This window comes from Haplochromis burtoni, unplaced genomic scaffold, assembly GCF_018398535.1.
Source record: "Haplochromis burtoni strain Fernald_Lab_line unplaced genomic scaffold, NCSU_Asbu1 Contig_12, whole genome shotgun sequence".
Classification (NCBI taxonomy): Eukaryota; Metazoa; Chordata; class Actinopteri; order Cichliformes; family Cichlidae; genus Haplochromis; species Haplochromis burtoni.
The window spans coordinates 3,709,760-3,732,374 of record NW_024582373.1 but is presented as its reverse complement, the minus strand read 5'-3'; the positions used below and the strand labels follow the sequence as shown (position 1 = coordinate 3,732,374).

Sequence of the window (22,615 nt, the reverse complement as noted above, 5' to 3'; positions counted from 1 at the left end):
GATTATAGATCTTCCTTATTGAACTTATGCATAGGCTTCATTTCTGAAGGCAAAAGCAGGCCCAATATGCAGTAGTACCAGTAAGGTGTACCTAATAAAGTGTCCAGTAACTGTATTAAAACACAGTGTTTTTGACCATCAACTAATAATCACACAACACACACTAATCCAATTCTGAAAGTCTAGCATTTCAAATGGATCAGCAACTTTAAAAAACACTTTAAGAAATCCCCAAACGTTACCCATGTAGTACTGTTTACTCCTCACAGCACTCATACAGTAACTTTGTTTCTTTGATTTCCACTACCTACAAAAATAACTGTGTGTTATCAATGGTACATTCAATAATTCTGATCATGTTCAAGGTTCAGTTATGCTTTCAGGGCTTTTAGCTGAAAACAAGCAGCGGTAAGGGTTAAAAGCATGGGAGTCATTCCTGCTAAAGATGAGATCATATAACTCCTAAAAAGCATTTTCACTCTGCTGACTGACTTTTAGATCTCCCGGATTTCTGTGAAGACAGCCTGGAAACACCATAGGAGGCAGACCTTGGCCTAATGTCTCTGAGCAGAGACATTTCAAGACTTTGTTCTTACCCTGGATGGTATCAGAGTGCACTATGTCAGTACACCATAGAGTTCACCTCATTAATCACGCAAGGTTATTCTAAAGTGAGGTTTTAAGTTGAGAGAGCATGTCTCTGCAAATAAGGTAGTAAAGAGTCTGTGAAAAACATCAGAAATACATTTTCCCTTGTAAAAGTAATGAAGAATATTTAAACTTTAATGTTTGAAGCCTGTTAAATGCTTTACACACATTAAAATTTTGATAGAAGTGGACCTCTGATACCTTCCTTTGTTCATTCTGTGTTTAAAAGATAATTTCCTCATGACAAATTTTAGATGATAAAGAATTAATTCTGTCGCTCTTTGTTTCTTTAGGAACTCATTGAGGGAACTTCTCGCTGCATATTGCAATAGATGCAAATATGAGTGGTGTTATTTACACTGTTGCCTGTGTTTGTGAGGAAAACATGGATTAAGGGAGAAAAAAACATAAAACGATATAATAGCATTGTTTTTCACAGCACTGTGTTTGTGAAAACACAACATTTTCTAACAGCATCAAAAATTAAATTAGCACGCTAGCAAACTAAATGTGGTTAATAATGCATTGTTATTGACTAGCAAAGATCATGTGTGCTCAGGAGTCAAAGGGCCTTTTCATGGGGGACTCATTTTAATACACTGATTGCAAGCGACTGTGCGGTCTTAAAAATGCTCTAACTATGCATCTTTTTTGACAGGCATTGATTAGCTCATATGGTTAACATACATTTCCCTTTGCGCCCACTTGAAGTGTTTATCGTTGCCATACAAGAAGTGTAAGAACTGCCCTCAGCACTTAACCCCATCCAGACTCCAGCACTCTGCAATTTCTGCACCAGTTTTTAATTAAACATGAAGAAAAATGGGAAAACAGCCCTTGAAGGGATGCACTCACACTTTAATTTGTTAATAGAGTTGTACATCATTAGGGTAATGATTGCACTGAACCATAAGACACAAGCCTGTATACACTGATAGTGACATCCAGTAGACATGATGCATAAAAAAGCAAAAAACCTAAACAACCAAAACCATTACCACTAGCATGAATCTTTAATGCAAATACAGCAGTTTATGAATGCATCAGGTGGTCACACATGAAATGTTTGTGGACGCTCACAATCTTACGGTATGCGTAGATATGTTCACAGGAGTCATTGGCATGGCCGTGCCTCTTTGACCACACTCTTTGTGAGTTGAAGTTGCAAGAAAAAGAAAGCTTTTTCAAAGGTTCACAAGAAAAATTCGACAAGATTGTAAGTCAACATGAATGCAGTCTGCTCACTGAGACTCTACAAAGAACAGCAGTGTTGAATGGAAATGTCATTTGCTTAGCAGGTATTTCATAAAAGACGAAAACAAAGCACTAGCAAGGCAGCATTTTGACACAATAATGCACCAAATTTTCTTGTCTTTTTCAACACTTTGACATGGGATAAATATTTGAGAGAAGCACAAAACCACCAGCAATTCTCCTTGTGGACATTCTGAGCATGTGTGCAAAATTTCATCCAGTAGTTGTTGAGCCATATGACTCAAAACCACAGATGTTAACCTCCCACTGGCATTAGAGGGAAAAGTCACAAGATCAACAACGTTCATTGCTTGGGGAGCTTTTATGCCTGGGTAAATTTAGATGCCAGTCTATTCAGTAGGTTTCAAGTTTTCACTTTGTAAGTGACCTGTGTATAATTCTAGATAAAAACTCACTTAAGCAATTAAAAATTCGCTAGAGGTCCTAAAGGTCAGAGGAACTGGAAAGCCAAAATCATTCTCTGGAGGACAAGTAATGTCAGTACATTTCAATGGTTAAGATATTTCAGCCTGTGTTCAAGTGGTTATCCTCCTACCGCTCTCATTTCCATGCTACTTTTGTGGCATAAAAAACAAACAAAACAAAAACAGAGTGACATCTTTGGTAACAGCAATCATTAAACCTAACTAGCTGTGTGTAACGGAGAAGATTAGCTGTAGCACTTCTGCATGGCAATTTGTGGAAGAAAATGTAGCAGTGCAGAAAACAGCAGTGGAAATAAAACAAAAGAAAATACTCCAGAATCTGACAGAAATGCACAACTTCTGTAATGACAAATGGTGTAATAGCTTCTTCCACAACAGCACAGGAGGACGCATAAAAGAACTGAGCACTTCAAGAAAAACTTCCCTCAGATACGCTCATTTGGGGTTTACCAATACGTCATCCAGCTGAGATTCCTACAGGGAGGAGCCCATTATCACTGTGCAGACAGAAGTAACATATGGACTCCCTCGTCGTGATTGAGTTGAGCTGAAAGTCTGAATACATTTCACTGGTGTCTAGAGAATTCACCCTATATGCCTGCATATGTTTATGCACTGCACCATACTGTATGAATTGGTAGGTACACTGAAAACTGGAACCAAACATGTTTCTGTCGCTGATTCAATTTATATATATATTTGTATCCACTCACATGCTAATCATAAAGGTTGATTCACATCAATAAACTGATATTATCACATGATCAAAAGGCTAATGTTTATCACACTGCATTTTGCAACGGCCATGAAATGAAATGCAGCCATAATATCAGAGAGATATACTGTTCGGCACACGCGCACGCACACAAGTGTTAGTGTAGATTTCAGTCACACAAACACACACACACACAGGAGCAGGTGATAATAGGGCTATTCTATATGCGGGGTCATGAATAATTCAAATTCCATGTGCTCAAACAGACTCGAGTTGACTGAATAATATGACAGATTCCGCAACTGCTATTAGATGAAAAAAAATATCACAAATGTTTTGGAGATTCTAGCAGAGGATAAACTGCCGTGCTGCATGTGCAACTACTACACTTGCTGAATGCAAATCCAAGACATTCAAAAAGAAAATTCAAGAAAAATTCAAGAAAATTCAAAAGCTTCATTGTTATCACACAGTGCAGCACAATCTTTCACTCTTGAGCTGACTGCTTACTTGGGCCACAATTTCTGGACTCACATTCCCTCATGAATGTAATCTTAAATGTAGTAAATGTAATCTTTTCTTCTTGTTGCAGTGACAATAATGCAACCACAGAGCATACCAGCTGGACTCTGGAAATGTCCTTGCAGAGGAGAGTGATGGCTGCATTCCTGGAGCTTGGCAATTGGCCTCCTCGTGAGTCAGTGGAGAGATACTTATTGTGTTTTCATTGTTCAATAAGGCTTTGCATGAATTTCTCCCACCTCTTGGCGTGCTGAGCCAAAAGCTCCCTAAACACCCAAGTCTTCATTATGGCCGTGGAAAGTGGGCTGACTCGAGGTCACCCCTGATGTTCCACTGGCTGCCTGGGGAAGACTGGAATTAGAAAGCTTCTAGTCACAGGCCACAGAAACCAACAGGACTCCAAGCTCCTTTATAAGTTTGGCAACCGATTAACAATGTTGTAAACGCTGTGTGGGATAGGATGCTGGAGATACAGACAAGTCCTTTCAGATTCTCACAACGCTGCTGCTCTGTGTGGTTCTGTAGCATTCTTTTGGAAAGGCTGGCTTAGAAACACTTCAGATTGAAACTTCCTGGAAATAAATAAACAAACAGCTTCTTCATGCAGCATCTGCTCAGATGGAACGCATTCAGTCAGGGCCTGAAAGAGACGGCCAGGCTAATGAGAGTTAACTATTCGCAGTAAAATGATTAGAGCAGCTGACCAAACTCTCCAAGAAAAAAGAAATCACAAAATAAAACTACACCAAACAGTTGTTTCTGTCTGGACTTACCAATTGAATGTCATCCTTTTTGAATATGCAAATAACCCAAATATGCAAATGAATTGAGCTCCAAGCTATGTGAAAGTCATGCACAATCATTTCTCCATCCATCCAAGCTCTACCCGCTTGTGTCCTGTGGAGAGTGGTGGTTGGCTGGAGCCTATCCCAGCTGGCATTGGGCGAGAGGCGGAGTAGACCCTGGACAACTATCCAGCCCGTGGCATGGCTAAAACAAAGACAGCCATTCCTTTACCATACATTTTCTTTTAAGCACATGATCAGGTCTGTGCTTAGCCTTTGTATGGGATGCTGATAAAGAAAAGGCACATATGAAAACAAAACCCCTCCTCCACCTTCATTTGGAGGGGCGGTGTGATCAGCAGGTGATTTGGATCACCCTGAAGCTCCCTATCCCCATTCCATTACAATTCCATTCTTTCCATGAGTTCAGCCAGTGGGAGATGAAGACTATTGCAGAACCATTTGTGCCTCATTGTCAGCGGCCAGCTGATGAAACCTGGAGCATTTAGTTCACTACTGATGATTGAATGAATGCACATTTAGACTGTAAGAAAAAAAAACGTTTGAAAGAGTTCAGGGAAAGCATTAAGGCGGTCTGTGCAAGCACTCCCCCGAGAAAGCAGAATAAAGTGAAAGAAAAACAGCAGCTTTAAAGTTGCACCTGTAAGGTGAAGACACCCCGGCACAACTTTCCACAGACGGCACAAGTTGCCCCATAAGCATTTGTTCTTCCAGCAGCGCGAATTCGGGCGAGCAGGAGGACGTGCAGGGTGCTGCACATCGACAAACTGTGAAGAAATCAAAACAGCGGCTGTCACCCATCAGGAGAGAAGGGAAAATTACCAAACACACCAGCGAGCTCTCAAGTCCCACTGATAGAGCGCTCAAGTAGCATTTATGATCACGTTATTCTCACACCCTCCTCTTATCCAGAAAAAAAAATGTAACAAAAAATAAAAATAAAAAAATCCGTGAAATATTCCTGATTGGAGAAGGGCGCAGAAGCAAAGCGCAGTATTGTCTGAAGCACAACTGAGAGGGTCCAGTTCAGGGGGGGAAACCCTTTTGACTCGAATTAAAGGGAGGCTGTATGAGGGGAAAAAGAGAGAGAAAAAAGAAGGAAAGAAAGAAGGAAAGAAAGAGGGGAGGAGGAGGAGGAGGGCAGGGAAGAAAGTGGTGGCGGTGCCAGACGCAGCGGCAGTAAGAAGCGTACGTACGTGCTTTATCTTAGCGGCTGAGTGTGACGTGATATTGCAGCCTGCTCCTGGAGCTCTGCAAGCACCAAGCAAAGCGCGTCTATTTCTCTCTGTGTTGTAACTCACTGACCCCCCAACATCTCACATCCACCCACTACGGATCTTTTTTTCTTTTTCTTTTCCCTATTCACCCCCTTTTTGCGGAGAGGGGGGGTCGGTGCGCGACTTGATGGAGAAAACATTTCGGTGGGAAATAGAGACGTGGAGTCTGCCGAATTAATTTATGGTAAATACTGTAAGAATTGCTCTCGTCGTCACTCCAAGAATTTCTTCCCTTCTGTCTCTCCTGGTCTTTCTCCTTTCTTCTTCTTCTTCTTCTTCTTCTTCTTCTTCTCTCTCTCTCTTTTTCTCGGTGGCTGTCGTGTGTTGTTGCGCTCCGTTTTGATGGGAAAAACCCAGAAGAAGGAGACGGGGGGATATGTGCGGGCAGACCGGAGTGTAACGCATTTTATTTTCATCCATTGAACCATCTTGTTGCGCCGGACTTCTATTGTCGGGAATGGGGAGTATTGATTCACTGGAGGGCTGCAGAATTTATTTATAAAGGATGTGGTCAAGTATGTGGAAAAAATAGCCATAGCTTCCGCAGTGTAAGGTAAGACATTATTATTATTATTATTATTATTATTATTATTATTATTATTATGAGATGAAGGTCTTCGAGCAAGTGCAATGGCAATTTTCATATGTCATCTGTCAGTTAAAGTTTAGCCTCCCTCTCTCAAACATTTGCCCCGTATATTCATCACGATGGTTTTGGAGCGTTCATCCGCTCACATTAGTCCAGGGTGCTTAACAGAGGAATTTTAAGAGCTGATCTCTCTCTTAAGAGCCAAAAATCACTTTAAAGTGCCGAGCCTCGAAGTGACACTGCATGAGATGTAGCCCGTGGCCGACGTGTCTCTATATTCAGATTTCCTCTCGAGTCTAAATTGCTCTTAGAAGCCCGGCAATAAAATCAGCGTCTCTTGACCGATTTCTCGTCTCCAGAATACTGATTTTATTTTTCTCGTCTAGCCCTGGTCGTGAATCTTGTGGAAGGACGTGAAATCATGTGAATTTATCGCGGCAGAAAGCTGATCCAACTCAGCACCGCTTCCACAAATCCTTATATAACGCACATATAATTCTGGGGTAATGTGACGGGCGTGATTCACGATTCAAAGAGAAAGAAGTTGAAGACATATGCGCAAATGGATCTATTATGTGAAAACTGGTAGCCCATCTCTAGCCTACTTGCGATTTGAACGCCCACACAGACACACACGCAACACACAGTTCGAGACACGCGCGCGCATACACAGACACACAGGCACACACGTACACACACCCTCGCGCGCATTCTGCTGTGACACTGCTCACAGCTGCATTGCCTGTAGGATTAAAGCAATCAGGACATCGCATTGCATTCTCTCTCTCTCTCTCTCTCTCTCTCCCACACACACACACACACACACACATGTAGATCCGCACACGCACACATGCAAGCTCAGACATACAACACACACACACACACACACACACACACACACACACACACACACACACACACACACACACACACACACACACACACACACACAGTCTCTTTATCAAATTGCATTGTCAAATATGTCAAGCCCTGAAATTCAGAGACATGCAGGTGGTGTGGAAGAGGCGACAGTTCGCAGTGACCGAGCACACGCCAGGACATAAAAAACCCCCAAATAAATAATAATAAAATATATATAACGTCAGTTTGTCTTCCTCATATTATCTAACTGTCCCGTGAGCAAACATTCACAGAGAACATAGCTTCATGTGCAAAGATACTGGTTACTGCGTAAAATGAGCAGTTGCACATTTTCCACAACTCGCGTGGACTGCGCTGACTTACAAAGGCTGCCACTTTCGCCGTTTCTTCCTTTTTGTCGCCAGATTTTCTAAATAGCTACATTTGTATATCTCCGGGGATTGTGCCGTACCGAATACGACCCAATTAATAAGTCTAAATGACTCACATTATTGCACCCACCTCCCTAAATAAAAATAAATAAATAAATAATAGCCGAAGCAACCACAAGGTGGCAATGCTTGCACAAAGTATAGTGATGAAGGATGGAGATGCAAAACACATGTTGCTGAGGTTTACCTGTGTGTCTTTTTGCCCCCCTTCTTATCATGGCAGGATGTAATAAGAACTATGTAAGCTCGTTAGTCAGACTTGGTAGTGATAATCTATCATGTGTTTATGTGCCCTGCTTTAACATCCCTTTGTGTAATCCTCTTCATCTTTCCCTGCAGGCCAAATGACATAGGATGAAGGCTGTTCGAAACCTGTTGATTTATATATTTTCCACCTATCTTCTGGTTATGTTTGGATTAACTGGTGCCCAAGATTATTGGTGTTCCACTCTGGTCAAGGGGGTCATTTATGGATCATATTCAGTGACTGAAATGTTTCCCAAGAACTATACAAACTGTACATGGACGCTGGAGAACCCTGACCCTACCAAATACAGCATCTACCTGAAGCTATACAAGCGAGACTTGAGCTGCTCTGAATACTCTTTGCTTGCTTATCAGTTTGACCATTACTCACATGAAAAGATCAATGAACTGCTGAGAGTCAACGAGTCTATAGTGTATTTGTGTGATTCAAAGAATATTTACGTATTTTTGCTGTATGACAAGAATTTTGTTCAGCTACGGAGAGTTTTCCCTTATGATTACAATGGATTGACGCCACAGAAGCTGGATGAGGAGGAGAAGTCTATTGTGGAGTTTCTAGTGTTGAACAAGGCCAGCCCTAGCCAATTTGGATGTCAAGTGCTTTGTACATGGCTGGAAAATTGCCTGAAATTAGAAAAAGGGACAGTGGAGACATGTGGGATTGTGTACACGAAATGCACATGTCCTCAGCATTTAGGCGATGGAGAATCAGAGAGCATGCTCATGCTCAACAACGTGGTTTTACCCTTGAATCCACAAACGGAGGGTTGCTTGTCACCCCAACTACAAGCCGGGCAGATCTGCAATCTGACCGCAGAAGTTAAACGGCCTCCTAAAGAAGGTGAGTATCCTGTCATCTTTCTTCTTTATGCTGAAATAGTTGTATATGGAATTAAGTATGCATAGAGAAGATAGCAATCATGTCAAATAAATGTGCACGTCAGTCACTCCTACCTCTGCCCTAATTGCATGTTTGAAGTGTGATGGCCCATGAAACAAAGAGCACACATAGATATATCTAGTGTAGTTGGCTCAGAAATGAGTCAACTTCAAGATAAAAATAAAAGAAGAAGATGAAGGAATAAAAGGGGAAAAAAGCTGCCGGGGGAGTTGGGTGTAGTAAAGACCACACCAGCACAAACCAAACCATCTAAAAAGGGGGTCTTTCATTTGGTTGGACTGAATTCAAAATGCACTATCATTGCTGTGAATTTTAAAATGGCTGTTTTTGTACACATAAGCAGAGTTAAAATGGCTGCAAATCCAAAGATAATTTTTTTTGTGTGTATATACATTTATGTCAGTGTCATCCATACAAAGACCAGCAGCGGTCAATACGGACACATCCTTCATTTTTATTGGCATGCAGCCTGTATGGCAAATGGAACGATTGGGATCATAGATGCAGCAGTGTCCAATTGGAGCACAATGCTCAAGCAATGCAACACATAAAGCTTGTGGATGAGATGTAAGAGTTAAGGATTGTTTAGCTTTGCAGAAAATACGGGAATGTATTTAGGTTATTTAATTTTAAAAACGAGCTTTTTCTTCTTTTCTTTCAAAGCTGTTCTAGAGGGATACTACTTTTGCAGTGCTGCCATAGAGCAATGCAACGTGTTTTCACTGTTTGTTGGAAATGAGCAATAACAATATACAGAGGAAAGACGGCATTTTCAGTTGACATGTAATTCACTAATGTGCATACATGCATCAAGCACCCATGCATGCACAAACCACCTATTCATCCACACACATTGAAAAGTAGATAAGCGAATTATTATTTATGATAAGGGCTGTTATTTCTCTGTGTATTCGTGTTATCACTTAGTAGGGGGAGTTTTTTTCTTTTTTTAATCTTTTGTTGTTGTGTTTTTTTTCTCACCTACTGCGAAGAAAGCCATTCTCGACACATAACTGCTCGCATTTTAACAGATAGCAGAGAACCGTCCCACCTTGAGGAATACGCTACATACTTCAGGGAAGGGAGGGGTGTTCATCAAGGCACAATGAACCAAAAATAATGAATCAACCTTTTTTGGAGGGGGATGTGGGGAAATAATGATTGCAGGAATGTTATGGAGCTAGTTCCCTGTGGCAAGTACCAAAATAACAGTTGCTATAATAACACCTTGGATAACAGGTGGCAGTTATCTTATCACAAAGAAGAGACAAATATTGATTGCAGTAGTTCAGCTGTTCAGTTGACTGGAGATGAGCACTGATATGTGCCACGTCACATTTCCAGGCACGTTTTTCAAACGCACATATGTGGAATTTGTTTATCGTAAGATGCATCAGCACCACAGCATTCAAGATATTTATATGGCTTTTGTGAGAATTACTCTAGCTCTAGATTTCCATGTGATTTTTAAGGTGGCTAACCTCCATCAAGTTGGATGACAAACCCATTTCGAGAATAGTTTAGCTACTGCTTCTCTAGAGCCCTTAAGCCATAATGCATACACCATCTGAAGAAAATTACCATTAACAATCCAGCCCCCTCACACACACAGTCAAATAGCATGTGGAGTAACAACAGTAAGTATGACTCAGCTGTGTATTTTGTCAGGTAATTTCATCATTTAGTAAATCTTACATTTGTGTCATAAATATTACCGGGAAGCGTTATGCTTCTTTTCACAGAAAATTCCCTGCTCTAAAATAACATTTGACATTTTTCTATCAGCATGTTAATAACAGCTTAAGAGCACAGATTATTTTTTTTCTCTCTCTCTCAGAAGATTTTCCACAAGCTTCTATTTATAGGGTTGGTTGATGGGAGGTTTGAATAAATCCGTTTTCATCTGGATAACGGGGAGATCACCACTGGGTTTTAAAAGAGCACTGCGTCTCTTGTGGCATCGTGGTGACAGAGTGGGTATTCCTGATGAAGAATAAAGCATTACAAACAGTCGACAAGAGCTCTATTTGATAAAATCACGTGTCTTTGATCTTCAGTTCCTGGTAGCGGGTGGCTTCGGAGCACATCAAAGAAAAGCAGGGCCGGAGGTTGTGTACTCCAGCCATGCCACAGAAACACCCCACCGGCGTTTCGCACAGACTGGGGGGTAACAGCAATTTGAAAGTTGATGCTCTTGATTATTTAAGGTGATTATTCAGGGGGGGAAGCAGATCCCATTCGGTGACATTTTGAAAGCCACAGCAATAACAATGAAATCCAGATGTACTACTCTGATGACTCATTTATGCAGTTTTATTTTTATCACATTCTCCCGTTGCATGAATAAAAGTTGTAAAAGGCAGCACAGTGGTGCAGTAGCACTCACAGCATGACAGATTTAATTTTGGGGTCTGGTTTTTTTTTTTTTTTTTTTGTGGGATTCCTAACACCTTCCACACAATCAAAATTAAGTCGGCTCAAGGCTCCGAGTTGCTCGTAGGTGAATACTCAACTGACTGTGTTCCCTCTTTGTGAGTTCCTGGATGTGTTTTTTTTTTTCGCTATCAGCCCAATGAATAGTCGAGAGTGACTCCAGCTAATGTGACTCTGAATTTCAGAGCGCACAAATATAAAAGTGCTTTAAGTAAAACCTTGGCAGAAAATGTCTCACACCTTCTATTCTGTCACAATTTTAAAGCATGTGCAAAAAGAGGCTTTCAGCAACCAGACAGCCAGAACAGCGCAACATTTTAAGACAATTTTCTTACCCAGTTGTCCCCCCACCCATACACACACACACACTTTTCAGCCACGTTCTCTGCAAATATTGGTACTTCCATGCAAGCGGCTCTGTTCAAAGAAACCAAGTTTCACTTGGCTTCACAAACGCGGTCACATGGCGTTGTCTTGTCTGATCTTTGGCTGAGGACAGATATATTATTCTCTTCCCTCATTTGGTTTAAAGTTGCCAGTTTTCAAGGGTCAGGGTCAAGGGGTGTCACTGTCTGAGAGGGATGTGCTTTGTCATGTTTATGTCAAAATGCCTCACTGTTACATGGAAACAAAACAACTCTACAAAAAACCCCTTTCTTCCTTAAATCACTGTCACTGAAACGCACCGTAGCGTTACACAGTCATCATTTAGAAATGAAAGGGGAAATCTGACTTTTCTCATCCAAACACGGTTTCGATTTGTCAGATAATCTGCCAGGTATGCTAGTTCATCTTACTCCTCTTGCCATGCCTCCTTTTTCTGTGGCGTGATTGAATTTTAGGTAATAGCGAATAAATCTGCCAAATGTGACTGTGGCAATAAGAAGCTTTATGCAGATAAGGGTTAATAATTAGTTTCAAACTTGATAATGCAACACAAAAAAATGAATCTCGTGTCGAAGATTTCGATTAATATTTAATGAGTCCACACAAACTAGGTCTTCAGATTCATTGTAATCACAATAAGTAGGTTAGAAATGTCTTGATTCTCTTGAACATTGATTTGATTCTTTCATGCAATATGCAATATGAATAAACTACATAAATTCTTTAGATGCGTTCTCAGGCTGCTCTTTACAAAGGATAATTTAAGTCGAAGGACAGGGGTTTTACATTTCAGAGGGAGAAAAAACTCTTTAAGACTATGTACAAATGCTTATTTGATGATTACAACTTTTGATGACACAGGCCGCGTGCAATGTGGGAAATGGCAATAGGATTTATTGGCAAATGAAATGTGTGTGAAGCGTTATAACGCACTGTCACCCGCCAAAGTCCTGAGCACTGCAGCAGCTCAGCCTCGCTGGCTCACATAGTGAGGCCTTTTATTCACTTTGGATCTCAGTCAAGTCACTCAGTAGTCACACTGCATTATGCTCACCCCCATTGTTCAGTACACTTGGAGGCCATTTTAGTTCCAATTCAGTGAAGGAGAGAGCTCAGATCAACAGCACAGAATCTGTTTTTATCTGAGACATGCATTATTTGTCTCAAATATTTCATGTGCCAATTCCCCCTGAAATTCTGGGCTCAATTACTGCACCTTTTAGGATTTTTTCGAGTTCCAGCCTGTGCCAGTTGTAATTTTTAGAAACTGTATTTGTGTCCTTTTCTCTCTCTCTCTCTCTTTCTCTCTTTTTTACATGTGTCTGCTGTTCCAATTCTTCAGCATCCCTCTTACTAATGTAGTTAAGTGGGCATAGAGATACTAAAGGAAAGTTGTCATGGATTGACAAGGTCAACACTGAAGAATTACTATGAAAGAGCCAGCCATCTTCTTTGTCCATTAATTGTCTATTAAATTTTGCCTATTCAAAAAAGAAGAGATAATGCTGGTTGTGGAATGATTACATTTTATGCTCTAATCAGTTACACAGCTTTGGGTCAATTTCAGTCGGTTTTGTGAAACACACGGGAAACTAATAAAATGTGGTCAGACATTATACCCAAAATTACTTCAGGATCCACGAGTCTGGGATTCCCAGGCATAGATAATGGAGTTTGGAGGTGACTGAGCAGCTCCCCTCTGTGCGTGGCACTTAAATATACATATATAAACTTTACATTGCTTAAATCGTCCAGGTGGTGGCTACTTCCAGATATAAAAGTTCATGAGGCTCTATGGGGACTGTTAAGTCATTTTACACGATGGCAGAACCACAAAAACTGTTGTTACATTTAAAGGTCTTCTTAAACCACTCACGCCGTCACGCATGGATGCAAATGAGCTCTTTGGAAACACAAAAGTCTCTGTTTTACATGGGATACAATTTGATGATAAAGTATAAGGTCCAACATACGAGGCTGACCCTAATGTCATTGAGTGATAGATAATACCAAATAGCACCGTCATAATAATAATAGGAGATTCAAACATGATCCACATGTTTTCACAGTTAACACACATAATTTAGCTGTAGAAGCTACTTTTGAGTTAATTAGTGTTAAGATTGTGCTTTCAATCAATCATCCTGACAGTTTTTTTAATAACTGGAGCTACTTTATATTAACCGTACGCTGTAGGCTGGGCTGAGATTCTAGATATGATAACCTGGCAGCGAGGTGGATACAGACCAGCTGTGAATATTGTTGTTCATTTGACATGGATTGGTGATCTCAGTCTTGAGCCTCTTTTTCGGCAGCATGACAATTGGGAGCCAGACTGATAACTCCTCCTCTATATGCCCAGACTGTGCACTGCCAACTGCGGCAGAGTAAATTAAAGCCTTGTGTTGTCAAAACTGCTCTGACGTCAGTAAACAGTATACAGTAAATCCAGGAAAACCTGAAATACAATTTAAAAAGTGAGGATATGATTTATTGCATTACATCTAGAAAACATTACACAGCAAGAACATACCCTCATACACCCCCCCCCCTCCAAAAAACCACACTGCAAATTATCTCATGATTAATATGTATTAATGTGTAACATGTATGCATTAAAACTAAATAAGAAGTAAAAGAATATTGCCTTTATGAGCTTTATAATATAATACATTATATTATTAGTTAATTTTGCAGCTGGTTGCACGCTGTTTCATTGTACAACTTGCTTTCTATATATATAGCTTGGTATTTTTAACAAATGGCGTTTTCATCTAAATACATCATATTTATTGGCTACATTTATATTTCTTAAAATGTAAAAAAAAAGAAAGAAAATTCACAAAAAACTGAAATATAAAACTTGACAATATTTTCCTGTGAACTAAACTACTGAGTAGCAACAATTCAAAGTGCTTCAAAAAAATCACATGTAACATACAGTGTAACACATTACAAAATTACACTTGGAAGCTAAGTTCCTTAAATTTGTCCAAACAGGTCCAAATCGTGCATCTACCGAGGGTTAATCTCCAACCTCTTTGCAATGTCATGTAAATGACAGCTTCCCCTTTTCAACTTTACAGCCAGCAATGGACACCACTGCAATTAAATTTGCGAGAAACAGTTGTTGCCTATAATAAAGCCATATTGCAGCAGGAATTGCAATCAGAGTAATGGCTCATGCAGTGTCGTAGCCTGTCTAATTCTCTAATGTTTGGCAGCCACACCCCCTAAAATCTGCAGTGTTTCACTAGCAAAATTCTGCATAAGAAATGAAGAAACGTGCATGTCTGATTTATTAGTGTGTGTATCCCACCTGTAAACTCGCTCCTTGCTATGAATTCCAAACGGTGGAACATTTGTGTGCTCATATATCCACGCTGCACCAGCTCCCACAACTACTCATAAATTCTTCTTGAAATGTCACACATTTGCCTGTTTAGAATTCAAGTTCCCATTCAACTCTTTGAGCTTTCCTATTAAATAAAAATAACGCAAAGTGACAAATATAAACCTCAGCCACGTTGTAGGCTGTGAAAATGCTGAACTGAGGCTGGTTTGGTGCACCATTGACGTCACCAGTTAAGCCAGAAACCAATATTTCAGTTTCATGCTGTTCATGCTTCCATCAATTAGCATCATGTTCATCAATTTAAAAGTAAATGTTTTGAGTATTTATGCATAATTTAAGATGTGTGCTCTAAAATCACTGTATTGGAAACACTGAAGCAACAGCAAGCATCAGAGGTTTTCAGCTCTTAGAGTCTGTCACTGCAAAAGCCTGTGAAAAACTGAAATGCGTAGGTTTTAGGTAAGGCAAACTTTTTTCAGATCTTTTCAGTGTTCCACTCCAAAGAATTCATTTTAAATCCCATCTTGCAGTACACTGCTGTTGCATGACTTTTGCCACAGTGTGCATGGCTGAAGCTGATACAGCTCTTTGTCAAAGCCTCCAAACAGTAAGCTACTGCAGTTTTTCATCTCCACACAACACATATTTATCATAGAAACATTTCCATTTGCAATCAGGTCTTGCTCGACATCACAGTGTATCAAGTCTCTATTTTGCAATTTATGAGTAGTAATAAGTGGACCAAAATCAAAGGACTACGCACTATTATGATCTTCTTTCCTTTGAAAAGGCTTCTTTATGAATGCAAACATAGCAAGTAATGAATATCTGTAAAAGAGGACGTCTGTCTCGTGTTTCTGTGATATAAATAAGATTTGTTTATTGCCATCTTGTGTTTAATTCAGTACAATGACTCTGATTTCCTGCTATAGCAAAATAAAATATTCCTGTAGTCACTTTCAGTGGAGCAAAGGTACGCGCTGTACTTGATTTTATTTTATGTAACTAGAACGCCGTGTGAAATGAAGGTTTGGTATCTTTGTCTCACAGCAAATTGGAGCAATTCAGTACATTGTAAAAAAAAAATTTGGACAACAGCAATTTGGATTATCATATGACAACTTAATTTAGACTGCTACAGAGCCTCGGCAACTGCCCTATTCATCTTTCTAAGAAAACATGAACAACATTCACATGAGTCTGTTGCGGCTTTGCCCTGCAGTTGTGAGGCTGGGGCATGTCTTTGAAGCTCTTATTGCAAGTAAACATTGTGAAATGTCTTAAACATTTAAAAAAGAACCAAATCATATTCTAACTTTTGTGTGGGCTGGCTTAATATGGTAAATTTTTTATCAAGCCCTTGTTGTATGGTGCCAGAGATTTTAATGGGAATTATGCACTGCTTTCAGCCTCTCAGTTGCATGCTTCTGCATTTCAACCCAGTTAGTTTTGGCCTGTCACTGGATAGCTATTTCAGCCCACAGAGGAGAGGCATTTGCATAAACATCCACCCACAAAACCTGGCAAATGAGTCTGTCACTCAAAAACACTGTCTATGTGGTAAAGTGGAGGCAAAATCCAATTTTTTTCTCAAGGGGCTTCTTTAGCTGCTCTCACTGGCAGTCCCTCTGCAGGGTATGGCAAGTGTCCTCATGTAGCTGTAATGGATGCTGCTTTTAAACTTACACGGTATACTGTGATCTAGGGCAGCAAACACTGTACACTTAGACGCAGCATCACAACAATACAGTGTGTATTGCCATGTGTGCGATAATGTTGATAAAGCGGAAAATCTAAACTGAATGCAAGGACAAAATTCCTGCGTGCGGTTTGTTCATTTCTTCTATAGAAAGTTATGAACAAGGTTAATAAAATAATCTGCATTACTAATAGTGAAAGTTTTAGACAATGTATTTTTTTTTTGAAGAAAGTGGCATTTTTCTTGCAATATATATTATATATATTTTGTATATTATTTTAGGAAAATTAATAGTTATTGGAGATGTATGTCAATGAGAATGAGAATAAATGAATGAATCCCTTTTAACCATGAACAATTTAGAGTACAGTGCCACAAGAAGTGAAAAAGAACTTCAGGGATATCAAAACCTAAATTTTGATCATGTTCGTTAGGCTATATAAAATATATTTCTTTGGATTTATTTTCAAGTGGCAGCATGAATACTTGGCAGATTCAGGATGTGACATTTCAGTGATGGACATCAAAGTAAGACAGCAGACATTTGCTTTCACTGACTGCATGTTTCCATGGAGCATTGTGGTTATTCAGTGCCACAGTATAAGGAACACTGTTATGTAACATACAATGAGATTCAGAAATTATCACTCTCACTTTTGTCCAATTGTCAGCTTGTCCACAGTTCTCTGTCCTTCACAGCATGATAGAAACTGAATTGCAGTGATTCTCTTGATAGTCGATCATAACTTAATAATAGTAGCCGGCCATGCAAGTCGTGTAAGTCAACAAAGTGACACATGTTTTTGACATGATTTTGGCTTATCACACTTACAGCAAGTCACCTTGCTATTGGAATTTACCAGAAAATTATTAAGTGCCAATATTGGGGCAGGGATAGCTTGGTAGGTAGCATGGTCACCCCCACGATCGGAAGGTCGGGGGTTTGAATCCACTGAACGGCTACACTGAGGTACCCCTGAGCAAGGTACCGTCCCCACACACTGCTCCCTGGGCGGCTGCCCACTGCTTCACTGAGTGAATAGGTTAAATGCAGACAGAGTAATTTCCCCACGGGGATCAATAAAGTATACATTATTATTGTTAAAAACAAAGGGATTTCAAATGATAATATATAAAAAAAAAGTCTAAATAACTGATATGTTAGGGAAAAACTGCATGTCTTTATGTAATGTAATGCAATGCATATCCTTATTTTACAGAATTCGTGCCCTTATTAATCACATCATCCCAAATCCATTAAATGATTGCACGAAAAGAAAGGGTTTCTATTTTTCCTTGAGTGACACTGGAATCCAGCTTTCCTTCCTTCAGACAATAACAAGCTTAAATAGAAGTAACTCCTAAGTCAGTGCCCATTGCTGTTTGGCTTATCGAGTTAGAAATATATGGACTTAATTTACAAGTTAGATTTAAACCACATCCATGGCAAATCAGATCTGAGTAGAATTTCTGGACACTGTGCATGTCACAGCCTGCCTTTTTAAATCACATTTCAAACTATCCTTTTCACCACTGGCGACCAACATACAACACTGATGTCACATCCAGAGCAATGTTTTCTACAGTCATTGATCCAGAGCATGGTTAGCCTGCCAGCATTGCTGCACATCCTCAACTCATCTGTCACTGATGCTTTTTGGTGCAGTGGCAGAGTTCTGCATCACAATGGCACCACAGCAAGTGCACAGTAAAAAGGAAAAAAAAAAAGAAGTTACATGGCAAAATGTCCTGCGGATTTGATCAGATTGTCACCTGTAGGTGATGATGCAATATTGCATCAGATGTTACTCTCAGCTATATATGTACACTCTGCAAGACCGCAATGATATATTGCTTGTGTCAGGATTGTAAATGGTAAACTTGTCAGTCTGTCTTCCATTTAAAATCCTACACTGAGGCAGCTTGTGGGCTTCTTATCACATTTCAGCTGTGACTGTAAAAAGGTTGAGAAAACATTTACATTTGATATTAGTTTAATTAATTACTTTGTTTATAATTTTAATTGTGATGCTAACAATCAATGTTAAATCCTTAGAAATAGGGTCAAAAATATGATATTCCATATGATACACTGTCTTCGAACATTAGTAGAGATTGCTAAAAAACATGAAGAGGGAAATGGGGCTGAAGATCTTACTCTGGTATGCCTGTTAACATACCTGGACACTCCTTAGCTCTCACTATGACAACCAACATAGATGCCATGGAAAAGAAGAATCATTCACTTCTAATAATATAAATAAACAAACAGTAAATAGTAGCATGTGATGTGTATATATATGTGTGTGTGTGAAGTATTATATTGAATTATATCTATATATTATATATTTATTTCTTTTTCATACCAAATCTATCACTTCTAATCAGTCACAAATAGCAGGGTGATTAGCGCTGGCTATAGACTGAAGAAGTTACACAAAACATATTTTTAGTTATCTAAAGGTCCGGAGAGAATATCTTTTGATTTTGCAACTGCCATAAATGAATTCTGCTTCATCTGTGGACATCAGTGCCATAGCCTACAATAGCTTTAGGGGTTTTAAGCAATTTTGTTTTCTTTTTAATTAATTTTTTTAGGAAAACAAGTTTTGAATTGCTGCAGTGTCAAAGCTGTGCTAAAGCAGCTAACCTCAAGCCAACAATGGCAGTACTAACATGCTGATGTTTGGCAGATCCCTGCCTTAGGTTAGCATATTCACTAGCACAATGCAACGTGTATAAAAGCTTTATAGGTTAAAAAGACAGCAGAGAGATGGTTCCTTCTTAAAAGAAGAAGAAGAATATACCAGGTTTGCAGGTGGATGGGTGGTTGTGTTAGTATGATACTATGATGTAACTTTTAGGGGAAAAGCTTATGTCATGCTCAGGTAAAGCGAGGTGAGGTAGAGAAAGCACAAAAATGATTCAAGTAATGAGTAATGAGCAGTTTCTTTGGGAGCTACTTATTTCAATTCCAAGAGATGTATGAATGAATCAGTACCTGCTTATCCATTAATAGAAAATCCGCTCAGTAATTTCCAGTCTGCTGTCCAATAATTACAGTACAAGATTCAGTCACTCCTCACCAACAACAACACTATTTAAACTGTTATTATTGATCGCTCCTTCCTAAGTAACCGCTCACATTTTTATGTACTATTGTTGAGCGTTATCACAGATTTCTGTTGTGGTTGAAGAAAATGACTGCCAACTCAAATTTGTGCTCTCTGGTATCTGGGTTATTTGTACTGTTGTGTCATGAAAATATTACAAGTTTTCTGGTTTTGCCCATAAGCATAAACACAGGTTATTTTCACTTGCTTAAATAAATGACCCATGTTGTCAATTTCCCTTAGGAGGCTGCTGCTTTTCTTTCTTTTATGCCTTAACGTAGCAGCACTCTGCAAAGTACTCAAATGACGGACCACTGTTCCTTTACAACAGAATGACCCAATTCACCATAAGCATGCTTTTTAATCTCTAATTGTTAATTCACTCACAGTCTCCCTCCAGTGTCAATAGCAGCATCAGCGTGAGATCTCTTAACAAAATAATATGAGGAAATCGCACCCTACCAAATTAGTGAAAGTCTACTGCAGGGAGTCTTATCCATTGTGCCAATACACACGACACATCAGATGGTTAAATGCTCTCTGCAGTATTGTATTAAAGAGAAAGAGTTTCAGAGCACAGGAGTCATAATGAAATGTGACAGATAAATCAGAAGCACTTGGGAGATGGCTTCGGATTACTGAATCAATACTGTGGCACGACAGCTAGCCCAGACTTCCCAAACCTGCTCTGATTTACTAGCCTCCAGTAAAAGCCTTCAGTTGGGTTAGCGATTATTCATCTTCGGACACTGCTTGTGATTTCAGATTCTGCGCATTTTCCCACCACAACAAAAATCTAAATGCTGATCATTCTTAGAGAAAGCACATCTAAAAATTACAATTAAATTACAAAGTTCTACAACCCCAAATACTGCACGAATAACAACTTTTAAGATGCCACATTTTCATTTTTAAATATTAGTACCAGCTGGGAAGCTATCAGAAATGACGGGGTGCATTAGCACATAGTGACACTGCTCAAGAGGGGGGCAGTAGAACAGTGACTGTATGAAGCACCTTTCCCATGTGAAGCAGAAGATGGCTAGTGTGTCGCTATTTATTTATTTATTTTGGATGCAAAATCGCTGACAAAGTCAAGGCTGGATTTTTATAACTCTATTCCCCTGTATGAACTATGCCAACAAATAAATAGCACAGAAAAGCTGAATAAACTCTGTCTTGCAGTGACGATCCCTCTATGAAATACTCTGAAGTGATGGCTGACACAGTTCATCTGTTATTAGAGTTTCATACAATCTCAACCAGTGCTGGATTATAAGAGAGGCGAACCATGCATACTGAATCAGTATCAGCATTCCTCCCTCTGAGAGTTTTCATTACTAGAAACTGAAGCCATGCTGTGGCCATAGTAACCGTTATTCATCCCATCATTGGGCACTCTGGTTATCTGAGTCACACAGCTGACATAAAGGGATTCAGAAACTTTATGTTAATTTGTAAAAAGTACTTATATTTTAGAAAAAATTCCAATTAATGTAAAAAAACCAAACCCCAAAACAACCCATATAAGTAACGTTAATACTTCATCATCTTTCATAAACTCATGATCGCATCTCTCATGCACATTCATCATCATTATTTTTGTTAACTGGCAGACACGACTAGAAGAAGGTCAAATTATTTAAGACAGTGAGTGATTGCTAAGTGCTTTTTAATGGTTCTAACATTTGTTTTTGTTTTTTTGTTGGTGTATTTTTTTTCCACTGGTTTTGCTGTCTACCACTCTGTGATGCAAATCAAATATGGCTGCCATGTAAATTCTGCGTTTTGATTTGATGCATTCAAAGACACCTTTGTTTCCAAAGGAAGCACTAATAGACCATTTCTATGTGTGAAGCAGTTTTACAAGTCTTTGATTTTGTCTCTTTGAAACGCACATCTATAAAAAGAGGTCATGTGATACACAGCTGCTGTGTGTATGTGTGTGTGAGAGTGCCTGTGTATATTACATCAAACTAATGAATACAGAGCAAATGGCACTCAAGTGATAATGTAGAAAATAATCGCCCTGTGATACTTCGCCCTCTTCTGAAATGCATTTGGTTTCTGTCACTATTAATAAACATTTTTGTACTTCTGCTTCATGATGAGTCAGTGCAATGCAAAACTGTTTTTTTGTGCCTACTTTGAAAATTAAACCAAAGTGCAGCGTCTATGAAGTACATGTGAAGATGTACATTAAGTGGCATCCGTAATGTGCCTGCATCTCTTTAGATACACATAACTACATTTACATATTTTTAAAAAGCTGTTTTAAAAGAAAAAAAACCATCAAAATAATGTGCCCATTATTCTTGTGGTAACAATTAACCACTTCATTTCTTCTTATTATTAAAGCGGTGTGTTTACTTTTCATGCTATTCTGTTATGACAAGTGGCATAAATCTTGCTCAGTGTCTTAACTATTACAAATGTTGGGAGTTTAAATGCAAAAATCTGCAGAGAATCCTGTAAAAACCATGAACCAAACCACTTTCTTCAACTTACTTTGAGCATAGAAGAATATGATGTCAGTAATCCTTGTTGTAAGGCAAGTTCCCTGCATTGATTTAAAACGTATCAGCACTGTAATGATTTTTTCATAAAAAAGAACAGTAATATCTGAACTCCTATCTGTAATCTAGACAGGGGTCATACACAGAAAAGGAGTCTATGGAAGAAAACAGTAGGGGCATGGGGTGGGAACAAGGCAAGGTCTATAAAAAAGGAAGTGGTAATATGTGTGGAAATGAACTATGAGCCACACACACACACACACACACACACACACACACACACACACACGGTTTTTCTTCATTTTCATGACTATTTACATTGTAGATTCTTACTGAAGACACCAAAACTATGAATGAACACAAATGGAATTATG

General features: G+C 39.3%; 1 protein-coding gene across 10 annotated transcripts in view; it reads left to right on the top strand.

Moving 5' to 3' along the window:
• Positions 1–5,623: 5,623 nt before the first annotated feature.
• The window catches only part of adgrb3 (adhesion G protein-coupled receptor B3), a 122,894-nt gene continuing 105,902 nt past the window's right edge, over positions 5,624–22,615 (top strand). For 6 of the 10 annotated variants that reach the window (XM_042215541.1, XM_042215534.1, XM_014329076.2 and 3 more), the window contains exons 1-2: positions 5,626–6,221; positions 7,910–8,678. In XM_042215541.1, the coding sequence (XP_042071475.1) occupies positions 7,925–8,678 (754 nt within the window). In that variant the 5' untranslated portion in view covers positions 5,626–6,221; positions 7,910–7,924. Of the gene's footprint in view, positions 6,222–7,909; positions 8,679–22,615 lie in introns of all 10 variants that reach the window. The other 4 variants (XM_042215515.1, XM_042215538.1, XM_042215530.1 and 1 more) reach the window with 4 other exon arrangements.